The 14,365-nt window shown below is 38.7% G+C and overlaps 1 protein-coding gene across 1 annotated transcript; it reads left to right on the top strand.

Moving 5' to 3' along the window:
• The first annotated feature begins 8,471 nt into the window (after positions 1–8,471).
• LOC122729424 (transcription factor BTF3-like) lies at positions 8,472–9,080 on the top strand. The gene has a single exon (XM_043968303.1). The coding sequence runs from the start codon at positions 8,508–8,510 to the stop codon at positions 8,994–8,996; it is 489 nt and encodes a 162-aa protein (XP_043824238.1). The 5' UTR covers positions 8,472–8,507; the 3' UTR covers positions 8,997–9,080.
• The last annotated feature ends 5,285 nt before the right edge of the window (positions 9,081–14,365 follow it).

Below are 14,365 nucleotides of genomic sequence, written 5' to 3'. Positions count from 1 at the left end.
CATGCATATACAGTCAAGCAAAAGTATATTTCCATATTAGTCTTGCTGTAAAAGCAAACACAGAAAAAAAGAAAGAAAAATAAAGTTTTTTTTTTTCAATCTTCATCTACTATTGGTTCTTCCTCTGGAGGTAGATAACATTCCTCATTATAAGTCCTTCAGAAAAGTCTTGGATCATTGTATCACTGAGAATAGCTCTCATGCATTATTGATCATCATAGAGCACTGATGTTACTTTGTACAATGTTTTACTGGTTCTGATCATTTCACTCTGCATCAGTTCATGTAAGTCTGAAAGCATCCTACTCATCATTTCCTACAGCACAACAGTATTACATCACAATCATATGAGAGAAGCTGAATGGGCCTCTCATCATGTCCTCCCACTCCTGGAATGGCTTCAACTGTTGGGTTATGTGCATGTGATAGAGTCGGGAAGGGACTCACTGGGGCATTCAAAGAAGTTCATACTACCACCATACTTATTCAGGCACACCCCAAGTTCCAGAGGAGCCACTGGTAGAAATTGGCCATAGTCTTATCAAATATTGATTTTGTAAACTCCAAATGGATACATGACTTAGGCATGAAGGATTACATCATTAACAACTTAGGAAAACATGGAAGAAATAACCTTTCAGATCTCCAGGTAGGGGAAGATTTCATCACCAAAGGAGAAAAAGAATCACAAAAGGTAAAGGAGAAAATTTTGATTACATAATTCTTAAAATGTTTTTGCAGAAAGAAAAAAAAAGAAACAATGCCACTAAAATTAGAAAAGAAGCAAGTAACTGGCCAAAAATCTGCAGTAACTTTCTCTGTGAAATATCTAATTTCCAAGGTTTTGAGGGAAATTATTCAAATGTATAGGAATTAGAGCCATTGCTTCAATGTCAAGTTCTGAACAGGCAATTTTCAGAGGAATAAACTCCACTCGAAACATACTTCTGTTTCTATCTCTAGTTATGTAAAAACATCCAAATCACTAAAAATTCGAGAAATCCAAATTAAAGGGTGTTACTATTTCACAATTGGAAAAGTTGGTTAGAAAGGTAAGTGAAAATTTTTGGAGGGGCTGTGGGAAAACAGATTCATTAATATACTATTAGTGGAGCTTTGAAGTTATGTAATCACTCCGGAACGCAATTTGGAATTACAACCAAAAGTTACTAACCTACATGGACCCTTTGAACCATCAATATATCACAATTAGGCCTACATTCTGAAGAGTTCAAAGAAAAAGCAGAAAGCCTGTATGTTTATATTTATAACAGCTATTTTCTGCAGTTGCAAAAAAAAAGTGGAAAATAAAGTGCGTCCATCAATTGGGAAATGGTTGAACAAACTATGGCACATAATTGTATTGGAAGACCATTGTACTGTAAACTGGTGACAAGGGCCGTTTGGAAAAACCTGGGAAGACTTTGATGAAAGGATACAAAATGAAGCAGAATCAAGAGAAAAAAATTATACAATAACAACATGGTAAAGACAAACACCTGAAAGACTTAAGGACGCTGATCCAAATTCTGGCTAATGATGATTGAAGAGAACTCTCCATGGAAACATTCAACCCACATCCTTACAGAAAGGGCGGCTACTTCTTCAGGAGGAAATTGATATGGACCTAGAGATAGAGTTAGAGATAAAGATAGGGAGATTTTAAAGATAGAGATGGTAGAAATATAAAGATTACATACATAGAGGTAAAGATAGATACAGAAATGCAGACAAAAACAATGAGGAAATTGTCTTCTTATACAAATTTTTAAAAGTGTTTTTAGGTTTGTTTGTTTTTTTGGGGGGTGTCTTTTTTCTTTCCCCCTCCAGTTGGCCAATGATAGGAGAGGAAAGAAAAACAGATTTTGGCTAACTAAAATAAATAACTAAATGATTTTCAAAATGTTTAATAAATAATTGACTTTTTTCTACCCTCTGTACTTCCCCAAAGCTCCTTCACCTCCCTCATATCAGGAAGCCTCTCCTTATCTGATTTGTTCTCTGTTTTCCGTATTGGATTTGCTTCTCCTATTGTAGAAACTACTCATTTGCCCTCATTGAGTTTCCCCAACTCACTCCTCCCACTCTCCCCTGCCTCTCATTTAGACAATCAAACAATGAGAATTTATTGAAAGCCTACTTTGCACCAAGCCTGGTGCTAGGGCCTGCCCTCAAGGCACTAAAACTCCACCACATCTACCTTTACATTTATATAACTTCTCTCCTATTCTCAGTACTTCTGATATTTTTTCATTTGTCATTAGAAGTAAAGATTAAAGGGAAAAGCAATCACATCATGTAACTGCCACAGATATTTTCAGTGTGTCCAATCAGGACTCAGGCTTACCAATTTCCTCTACTCAGATGTTCCTTATTTACCTTTACGAACTTGTACATAGTGGGTTGGATGATTCAGCTGGCAATTTTGAAGGTGCTTACTCTCTCACGCTGCCTTGTATTGAACTTTATATGTGTATGTATTAACTTTATATGTGTGCTCTATATGTTTGTTTATACACTTGTTTTCTCCACCATGTAAGCTCTTGCAAGTAGGAATTATTTCATTCTTTGTACTTCCTCCGCAATGCATGACACAAAGTAAATGCTTAATAAATACTTAACTTATTGAATAAATGAAACATTGATCAAATTCCTACTATGGGCAGAGTGCTGGGCTAAGTGGTGTGGTTATTAGTAAAAGAGAAATACATGCCTTTCTCTCAAAGAGCTTGAATTCTAATCTTGGTCAGTTTGCTGAAAGGGGGATTAAAAATAATCTATTTCAACCTTTCATTTTACAGATAAGAAAACTGAGGTCCAGAGAAGGGAAGAAAATTGTTCAAGGTCACTGAGTTAGTAAAAGGCAGAACTGAGCTTTCTCTTGCCATTCTGCAGATTTCAACAGGGTGCATGAGTTGTCTGCATTTATCCCTTGCTCCTGTGGGGGCTACAATCCACTTTGTTTTTCTCATCTGTTCAACATTAACACAGCCCAACAAATTCATAGGAGGACTAGGATGTCTAACAGAGAGGAATCCATCGTCAAGGATGACCATTTTGAACTTGGATCAAGTCCCTTTCATAGCTCCTATAAATAAAGCATTTGCAAAGATTGATGTTTCCATCATTAGATTCTGTCCCTGCCCTAATTCCCCTCAAAAGGCAACAACATGTGCCCATTTCCTTGGAAAGCTGTTTCAAATGGGAATGGGAAGCTTCCCAAATATGTGACCTCCCATTGAAAGTTCTAGGATCCTCTGACCAGTGAGGATGCTGCTGCCTGGGTTCTCTGCACAGTTTATACTCTGTGCTGATTGGATATTGACGTAAAGATGATGTCCCTTCAGCATTTCCCTCTGAAATTTCCCTAGATTTACCTTAAGCCAAGTCCTTCTGTGACGGTAGCCATGTTAGTCCTCTTCTGCAAGACCATACAGGCCTGCCTGCCCTGTACCTGAGGAGGTAAGTTTGAAGGTCGATCCAAGCTCTGAGAGTCCAGGCACTGCAAGGACTCGGTTATCATTTCAGAATCAAATCAAAATGGAGGAAATGGTCTTCTTCCTCCTTCCCTCACTAGGCTCCCAGCCCCAGGACCTGCTTCTCTGTTGTGTCAATTCACTGACCTAATTATTTTGACAAGAGTCAATAATTGTCTAAAAGCCTATAGTCTGTGTCTTTTATACTACTGGATTCCTGAAAGAAAGGCAACATTCCGGTGATGGCCATGAAGCCAGGATTCCTGTTCCCAGAATTCTAGAGGCATATATGTTCAATGAAAATCTGCAGAAAACTGAGCTCTCATTGAGTTGCTGTTTAGTGTTAACTCAGTTGTCTTAACCAACATTGAATTTCCCCTAATTAAATCACTTGCACCAAGTGAAATAGTGTCATTTACTAATAATGGCAACTCCTGCCTTTCACTCCCTTGATCAGTTCTGGCCCCTGAGGAACATCTGGTCACACTATGAACAGCTCCTGGCTCTCAGGACAATGGTTCATTCTCCAATAGACCTTTGCTAGGATTCATCACCAAAGGAGTAGGCAGCATAGAACAATGAATGCATGGAGGTCTAACCTCAGAGCTGGGCACACCAAGCTTAAGGTCTTCCTTCTGACACATTCTTTGGGCAAGTTGCTGAGTGAAATAGCATCCTTGGGGAAGCAGCTCCAGGGAGGGGCAGGCATACGTGAGAGGACCTGCTTTTTGCAGGTAGCAGGAGGGCCCTGGGCACACCTGTGAGTAACAAGCCCCAAAATGTTTCCTAGTAGAGTCTAAGCACAGGCCATGTTTCCCTTAACAATAATCCAGGCGCAGAATATCTAAACTGAAGGTGTCTCATCCAACCTTCTGCATCCTCTCTTCCCTTTGAGACAGACTAGACCCATTCCAACTCTAGCAAGACTCACACCATAGTTGTTAAAATGCAAGTCAGGATCCCTTGCCCCAGTAGAGTTTGTACAAAATCTTAGAGCAGCCACAAAGCGGAGATCCTTTTTCAGTGTGTACCTATATGTTTTTCTCTTTCCAAGGAATCTTCCTCCAAGGATGAGGCCTCTGGACTTTTAACTTTTCTTCATTTGAGACCCTTCATCTCCAGACTGTGGCCATTGTCACTGGCTTTCCTCCATCATGGATTACTCTTCCTCTTCATTCTTGCCTCCTAGCTTACCTTGCTTCTTTTTAGTCCTAGCTAAAATCCTATCTTTGACATGAAGCCTTTCCCAACTGCCTTAACATTAGCACCTTCTTTCTTCTAATTGTCTCCAATTTCTCTTTATATATATATAATCTTGGCTGTACATGATCATGTCATTTCCCCCATTAGATCCTCAGATCTCCTTTTCTTTCATTCTTTATGGCAAGGGACATCCAAGGGGTACAGAACACTGCCTATACTGACAGGCTCAAATTTTTGTTCAGTTTCGATTAATTTTTTAATCCTTTTTTAAAAATTCTTGTTCCCAAGGGTCTCACTGAGGAGAGAAGATAGCGAAATATATCTGACCCTGAAGATAATCCAAACAGGCAAATGAAAGATGAGGGAGGCAGAAGGTCAGAACTTGTGATTTCATCACGTCTGAGTCTTCATTGATCACCTATGACCTGGGATCTTTCATTAGATTTCCACTTGGAATCCCCACCTCAATCCTCTTCAATCCAACCCCCAATCAGTTAATAAAGTGATTTTCCCAGAATTCAGGTAAGATCATGTCACTCTACCTTGCCCCTTGACCCCTGTACCTCACTAATCTCCACTGGCTCCCTATTAATCCCAAGATCAAATATAAAATGTTCTGATTAGTTTTAAAGCACATCATAACCTAAATTCTTCCTTTCTTTCCTTCTTTCATATATTTTATTCCCAAAGAAGTTGCCTAGAGATAGTTGGTGGCATAGTGAAAAGAGTGCTGAATGTACAGTCAGAAAGACCTGAGTTCAAATACAGTCTCTGATACTAGCTGTGTGACTCTGGTCAAGTCACATAATCTTAGTCTATTTCAGTTTCCTCATCTATAAAGTGGGATTAAAAATAGCACCTACCAGACCTCATTTCTAAAATATATAGGGAACTAAATCAAATTTGTAAGGATGTAAGTCATTCCTCAATTGAAAAATGGTAAAAGGATATAAACAGTCAGTTTTCAGATGAAGAAATCAAAGCTATTGCTATATGAAAAAATGCTGTAAATCACTATTGATTAGAGAAATGCAAATTAAAACAACTCAGAGGTACCACCCCACATCTTTCAGATTGGATAATGTAACAAAAAAGAAAATTAATAAATATTGGAGAAGCTGTGGAAAAATTGGAACATTAATGCCTTGTTGGTGGAGTTGTGAACTGATTCAACCATTCTGGAGAGCAGTTTGGAACTATGCCCAAAGGGCTATAAAACTGCGCATACCCTTTGACCTAGCAATACCACTATTAGGTCTATATCCTAAAGATATCATATAAAAGGGGAAAGGACCCACATGTACAAAAATATAGCTGCTCTGTTTGTAGTGGCAAAGAATCAGAAATTGAGGGGATGCCCATCAATTGGGGAATGGCTAAACAAGTGGTGGTATATGAATGTAATGGAATACTATTGTCCTGTAAGAATTGGTAAGCAGGAAGATTTCAGAAAAACCTGGGAAGGCTTACATGAATTGATGCTGAATGAAATAATCAGAACCAGGAGAACACTGTACAAAGTAACAGTAACATTGTGTGATGATCAACCATGATAGACTTAGCTCTTCTTAGCCATAGAATGATCCAAGACAATTCCAAAGAACTCATGATGGAAAATGTTCTCCATATCCAGAAAAAATAACTGTGGAATCTGGATGCAGATGGAACCATACGGTTTCTACCTTTTGGGTTCTTTTGTTGTTGTTTTTTGAGGTTTTCCCCTTCTGTTCTGATTCTTCTTTCACAAAATAACTAATGCAGAAACAGGTTTAATGTATGTGTGTGTCTGTCCATGTCCATGTCCATGTCCATGTCCATGTCCATGTCCATGTCTATGTCTATGTCTATGTCTGTCTATCTCTGTGCCTGTGCCTGTGCCTGTGCCTGTGCCTGTGCTTGTGCCTGTGCCTATGCCTATGCCTATGCCTATGCCTATGCCTATGCCTATGCCTATGCCTATGCCTATGCCTATGCATATATAACCTTTGTCAAATTGCTTTCTGTCTTAGGGAGGGGGGAAAGAAGGAAGGCAGGGAGAAAAATTTGGAACCAGAAATCTTATAAAAACAAATATTGAAAAATATCTCTACACATAACTAGAAAATAATAAAATACTTTTATGATTTTAAAAAATGATAGCATCTACCCCACAGGGTTGTGAGTGGAGGATGGACTGAAGTGAGTAGAGACATAAGGCAAACAGACCCACCAGCAATAATTCAGGTATGAGGGGATGAGATTTCTATACCAGGGTTAGGACAATGTCAAAGGAGAGATGAGGATATATTTGAGAGATGCTGCAAATGTGAAATTGACAGGAATTCACACCTTATTGAATGGGGGCTGTTGAGAGAGAGTGAGGAATATAGGATGACTCCTATGTTGGGATCCTGAGGAACTGGGAGGGTGGTGTTGCCCTCTACAATCCACGAAAGTTAGGAGAGCAGAGGGTTTAGAAGGAAAGATCAAGAGTTCTGTTTTTGATATGTTTACTTTCAGAAGTCTACTGGATAGGCAGTTCAAGTTGTCTGAAAGGCAGATATGATATTGAAAGTCAGCAAAGAGGTTCAAGCAAGATAGGTAGATGTGAGAATCATTAGCATAGAGATAGTTATTAAATCTATGGAAGCTGATAATGTAACTGAATGAAGTAGTATGGATGGAAAAGAAAGGAAGGGGAGACTTTTGGGGGTGGAGCCAAGATGGAGGAGGAAAGACATTAAACAGACAGAGCTCCTGACACAATTACCCCCAACACAGCAATAAAACAACCCCTGGAGCAGCGATACCCACAAAAAGACAGGCTGAAATTATGTTCCAGCCAAAGAAATCTTAGAGGTGGCTGTGGTAGGATGCAAGAAGAGTGAAACCCTGTAATCACGCCAACACAGTCTGCAAGCAGGCTGCCCCAGAGGAAGTTACCCCCAAGCCTCCAAATCAGCTGCAGCACCAGCATCTTCTGGAACTAAACTTACAGTTGGGTGAGGGGGCTGAACAGCTGGCTGGGGAAGGGGGTAATAAAGGAGTATCTGCAGGACTTAAGGAGGAATTCAGCAATCCCACCCCAGTAGGGAACCAGGAAGAAATGTTGAGCAGCAGGAGGCCAAGGGGTGGGAGGGACACAGGCCTGTTGTAACTAAAAACCAAAGAACAAATTTATTTCTGGCTGGTTAATTAGCAAGTTGACTTGAGGTTCTCTTCAGACCAAAGAACAGGCCAGGCAAGATAATAATGTGCCCTCCCTCAGACCAAAACAGTTGGGATCCCCTGAAGCTTGGGACAGTGTAGCTTGGAAGTAGGGCTCCACTGTAAGAAAGAGTTAAATGTCAAGTAAAAGATGGCAAGATGAGCAAGCAAAGAAAGTTGAGAACTATAGAAAGTTTCTTCAGAGACAAGGAAGATCAAGGTGCAGCCTCAGAAGAGGATAACAGTCTCAGGGCCCCTACATCCAAAGCTTCCAAAAAATATGAATTGTTCTTAAGCCATGGAAGCACACAAAAGGGACATTGAAGAGACAGAAGGCAAGACAAAAAGAGGATTTAAAGATGTGGAGGAAAGAATGGAAAGAGAAATGAGAGTGATGCAGGAGAGTCATGAGAGAAACAGCTTGAAAATCCAAATGGAAAAAGAGATACAAAAGCTCTCTGAAGAAAAATATTGCCTAAGAATTAGGATTGAACAAACAGAAACTGGCGAATTTATGAGAAACCAAGACACACTAAAACAAATCTAAATGAATAAAAAAATAGCTGTTTTTGGCTCTTCTACCTGCAACCCTGTGAGTAACACCCCCGGTCATATGCACAGCTCCGTTTCCATTCTGGCAAGATGAAAGAAATGATTATGAACCAAGAGAAACTTGCCAAACTGCAGGCACAAGTGCACATTGGTGGGAAAGGAACTGCTCGGAGAAAGAAGAATGTGGTTCATAGAACAGCTACAGCCGATGATGAGAAACTTCAGTTTTCCTTAAAGAAACTAGGAGTAAACAATATCTCTGGTATTGAAGAGGTGAATATGTTTACCAACCAGGGAACAGTTATCCACTTTAACAATCCTAAAGTTCAAGCATCATTGGCAGCAAACACTTTCACTATTACAGGCCATGCTGAGACAAAGCAGCTAACAGAAATGCTCCCCAGCATCTTAAATCAGCTTGGAGCTGACAGTCTGACTAGCTTAAGAAGACTGGTGGAGGCTCTGCCCAAACAACCTGTTGATGGAAAAGCACCACTTGCCACTGGGGAGGAGGAGGAGGATGAAGTTCCAGATCTCATTGAGAATTTTGATGAGGCTTCTAAGAATGAGGCAAACTGAATTGAGTATCAACTTCTGAAAGTTAAAACTTGAAAGTTACATGGAGCTGCTATTTTATATCATGTGACTGCTTTTTCCCCTTTTTTCTTTTTTTTCTCTTTTTGGTTTTGTTTACAGATCTAGAGAATTAGATCTCTGATATTTTGAAGCCTGTTTGATCATTGCAGCTCTTTTCATTTATTGCTTATACACAATTCATTCTTTGGAGCCTAACTATGCTGAACAAGCCTGGAATTAAAGTTTGAAAAAAAGTTAATAAAATCTTTACCTAAAAAAAAAAGAGATAGAGGGTGATATGAAATTTCTCCTTGGACAAACAGCTGACCTGGAAAATAGATCCAGGAGAGATCATTTGAAAATCACTGTACGACCTGAAAACCATGATCAAAATAAAAATTTAGACAGCATATTCCAAGAGGTTGTCAGGAAAAATTGCCCTCCTATTCTAGAAACAGAAGGTAAAATAGAAATTGAAAGAATCCACCAATCACCTCCTGAAAGAGAACCCAAAAATAAAACCTCAAGGAATATTATAGCCAAATTCCAGAGCTCCCAGGTCAAGGAGAAAATATTGCACACAGATAGAAAAAAGGAATTGAAATACTGTGGAGTGACAATAAGGATAAAACAAGATCTAACAGCACGTACATTAAAGGACCAGAGGGCATGAAATATAATATTCCAGAGGGCAAAGGAACTGAGACTGCAGCCAAGAATCGTGTACACAGAAAAACTTATTATAATCTTTCAGAAGAAAAAATGGGACTTCAATTAAAAAGAGGACTTTCAGGCATTTGTGATGAAAAGACCTGAACTGAATAGAAAATTAGACTTTCAAATACAAGACTCTAGAGAAGCATAAGAAGGTAAACAGGAAAAAGAAAACATGAGGGATATTAAAAGATTAAAATGTTTACATTCCTACATGGAAAGATAATACTTCTAATTCTTATGAACTTTCTCAGTATTAGGGTAGCTGAAAAGAATACACTTAGAGGACACAGGCCTGAATTGAATATGAAGGGATGATATATGTAAAGCATTTATTTTTTGTTTATCCTTGTTTCTGTGGGGCAGGCAGGGTGGGGACACTTATGTCTGGGGCTGGATTTGGGGGAAGGGACAGACAGAAGCAAAACACTTTTGAGGAGGAATATGGTAAAAGAAGATAGAAAATAGAGGAAAAAGCATGGGAAGGGAATAGGATGGAGGGAAACAGTAATGATGATTGATTATAATGGCAAAATGTATGGTACCTACTTTGCTGGGCTATTGTGAAGAAAATTCTTTGTCAAGTTTAAGGTACTATATAAAAGTTATGATGAACAGGATGCTATCAGAAAAACCTGCAAAGACCTACATGAACTGAAGCAGAGTGAAATGTACTGTATATAAAATAACAGCAATAGTGTAAGATGATCTGCTGGGAAGGACATGGTTATTTTCAGCAAGACAATGATCCAATATAATTCTGAAGGACCTATGAAAATTGCATTCTATATATATAGAAAAAGAAGTGATGGTATCTGAAAACAGATTGAAGCATACTTTTTTGACAATTCCTTAATATGAAGTTTTGTTTTTATCTGTTTTCTCTCACAACCTAGCTAATGTAGAAATGTTTTCCATGACTACTCATTTATAACTTATATTGAATTGCTTGAGTTCTTGGGGATGGGGGGTGGGAAGGGAGGGAGGAAGAGAAGTTGGAACACAAAGTTTTAAAAAATTGATGTCAAAATTTGTTTTTACATGTAATTTAGAAAATAAAATTCTAAACAGAAAAAAAAGAAAAGGAAGGGATCTTCTCAGTAGAAAGCCCTGAGAAATACCTATAGTCTAAGGGTGTGATCTAGAAGAGCATCCAGCAAAGGAGACAGAGAAGAAGCAGAGAGGTAGGAAGAGACCCGGGTGATTGGGGGAGAGAGAGGGAGAGGGAGAGGGAGAGGGAGGGGGAGAGGGAGAGGAAGGGGGAGGGGGAGGGGGAGGGGGAGCGAGTGAAAAGAGAGAGTGAGAGAAGAGTGAAGAGAGTAAGAGAAAATAGAGAGAGTGAGAGAAAAGAGAGAGAAGAGAGAGAATAGAGAGAGAAAGAGAGAGTAAGAGAAAAGAGAGAGAATGAGAAAGATAGGGAGAGAGAGGGAGAGAGAAGGAGAGAGAGAAGGAGAGAGAGAGAGAGAGAGAGAGAGAGAGAGAGAGAGAGAGAGATCCTGAAAATAAATATTGGGGAGACCTGATCAATACTATCAAAGGTTATAGAAAGATAAAGGAGAATGAAGATGTAGAAAAGGTCATTGGAGAAGACAGTTGTAGGTATCAGTCTGTATACACATGTGTGTGTGGCTGTGTATCTATGTATTTATGTATATCCAACACTATACAACTGAAAAATGAAAGTCAATGAAGGAAGAGAAAAGACAAGTATGACACAATGTTGAAAAATTCAGAAGAGATTCTTAAAATATTAGATTATATGGAGAATATAATGGTTCTTATGAGTCCTTATAAATGGTGACTGGTGACAGTGGCCTTGGTTATACAGCACAGCATTCATTGATATCAAAGAATTACCACTTGAAGATTTGTGATTACAGAAAATGAAATTAACAGAGCTAGAGGCCAGAAAGAAACTCTAAATTGTTTTAGTGGTGAAGACCTAAAAAAATTATCTCCATTAAAAAATATCAAATAAAAGAGCCTTTCTGCTCTCTCAGGGGGAAAAGGCCCCAGAGTTTCAGAAAAGGATCAACAGAAAGGGAAATGATTGGAGACTGACAGAGTCAACACTACACTATTAGAGAGAAGCTCCAAATTCACCAGATCCAGGAATAGAATCCTCAAACTCCAAAATCTCACTGATAAAGTAAGAATCTGACAAGCAGCTAGAAGGAACTCCTAAAGCCAATTTTTTTTAAAGACACCAGTTAACTTGCTCACTATATCTCATTTGTGACAAGAAACAAAAAAAAAGGTAGCATCAAAATCAAGGGAAATGGGCCTGCAGATAAAAAACCATCTATCTGGCCAACTTGAGCACATCCTTTTTTGTGAATTGATTGTTTTTTACCTCCTCTTGACCTTATAAGGGTAGCTGAGGATAGCCTTCCCAAAGAGGGCCTCAGATAAGTAACCTAGCCAGGAAACAGAAGAGGAAAAAGGAATATTGACATGAAAACAATGAAATACTAGGTAGTGAGTCAAAGAATTTATATTTGAAAGAGCAAAAAGAGCATGCATCCTCTTTGGAAATTCAGTTTTGCTATTTTTATCATTTAGTAATTTACAGTCACATCTGACTTCATGATTCCATTTGGAGTTTGCTTGGCAAAGATACTTGAAGGATTTGCCATTTTCTTCTTCAGTTGATTTTACAAAAGAGGAACTAAGACCTACAAGGTGAAGTGCCTTACCCAAGATCACACAACTAATGAGTATCTGAGGCCAGATTTGAACTCAGGAAGATGAGTCTTCCTGACTTATGTTCTCTGTCCCCTGAACCACGTGGCTACTTACATGATGGCAAAGAGGGTTGGAAATTAATGGGTAGGTTCCATAGAAGAGGATTGTAGGGATGATGGTGGGAGGGAAATTATTATTGTCTCTTTTAGTGTGAGCACAAAAGAGGAAGACCAAACAAATGAAAAGGTGGGAGAGAACAGAAAGAATAGGGATCCCCAAAGAACATTCCTATAGGAATCTTGAGTGATTTTGTTGTCTACTAAATTAGAAGCTTCATGAGGGAACATCCTATATATTTCACAAATTGTGGGAATGCTTCAGAGCCTAGAAATATGCTCTACACAGGATACCTTTAGTCAAGTTAAGTTGAAGTGAATGACCTTCTCTCAAAGCAGAAAGAGGGTTAGTATCAGGGGAAATTAGAGGGAGAGTATAGATGCCCCTCAGCAAAGGAAGATATATGGTGACTTTATATGGTGACTTCCTTTAGGAAAATGGGTAGAAGGTGAATTACCATTAACTTAGCTGCAATTAGAATTGTTCCATTGAAAATTTTGTTTTGTTTTGTTTTGTTTTTTGGTGTGAGGCAATTGGGGTTAAGTGACTTGCCCAGGGTCACACAGCTAGTAAGTATTAAGTGTCTGAGGCCGGATTTGAACTCAGGTCCTCCTGACTCCAGGGCCGGTGCTCTATCCACTGTGCCACCTAGCTGCCCCTGTTCCATTAAAAACTGATTCATAAGTATGAACACTAATGCACAGCTGTGGATAGAAGCATGGAGGTCACTGATAGTCTGCCTATTCTAGGGCACACTTTCACATGTCAACACTGAGGAGGAAGGGAAGTTGTGAATTCATTCAGGAATTCTGGAGAGCAATTTGAAACTATGCCCAAAGGGCTATCAAACTTTGCATACACTTTAATCCAGCAATACCACTACTAATTCTATATGGCAAAGACAGCAAAGAAAAAGGAAAAGGACCTATATGTATAAAAATATTTACAGCAGTTCTTTTTGTGGTCACAAAGAATTGGAAATTGAAGGGACACCCATCCATTGGGGAATGACTGAACAAGTGGTAGCATATGATTGTGATGATTGTGCTATAAAAAAAAAAAGGCAAGTATGATGCTTACCAAAAAAAAAAATTAGAAGATTTATTTGAACTGATGCAAAGTGAAATGATCAGAACCTATGTGAAATTCTACACAATAATATTACACAGCAATATTATCTGATGATCAACTGTGAATTATTTAGCTATTCTCAGAAATATCATGATCCAAAACAATTCCAAAAGATTCATGATGAAAACTGCTATTGACCTCCAGAGAAAGACCTGATGGAGTCTGAATTGAGATCAAAGCATGTATTCTTTATTTTTTCTTTCTTCATTATTCTTGGGTGTGTTGTTTTGTTTTGTTTTGGTCTGTATTTTCTTTTGCAACATAGCTAATAAGGAAATGTTTTACATAACTGCACAAGTATAATATATACAGAGTACTTTCTTAAGGACAGGGAGGAGAGGAAGGGAGCAAGAGAATTTGAAAAACAAAATTCTGAAATCAAATTTGAAAATCAAAATTTGAAAATCAAATATTGAAAAATGTTGATTATATGTAATTGAAAAAATAAAACTAAATGTAAAAAAATGAAAACATTCAAAAGAAAAAGACTCAGTTAAAATGCACCGACCCCCCCACTCACCAGATCTTAATTTCCAAGGCCCTCCATTAACTCTTTCTTTATTTTCACTGAGCCCACCCAATTAGCATTTCCAATGCTGGAGGAAAGTAATGACTTGCCCTTCTTGGAGTCATGTTATTGATGAATCTACCCTGAGGTGACCTGCCTGGGAGAGATGCCATCTAGCCTCCCTTGTCCTCCAAGAGATGTTGTGGACATTCTGAGC

This window comes from Dromiciops gliroides, chromosome 5, assembly GCF_019393635.1.
Source record: "Dromiciops gliroides isolate mDroGli1 chromosome 5, mDroGli1.pri, whole genome shotgun sequence".
NCBI classification, from domain to species: Eukaryota; Metazoa; Chordata; class Mammalia; order Microbiotheria; family Microbiotheriidae; genus Dromiciops; species Dromiciops gliroides.
Note: the sequence above shows the minus strand (reverse complement) of the source record. Positions and strands in the feature narration are given on the sequence as shown.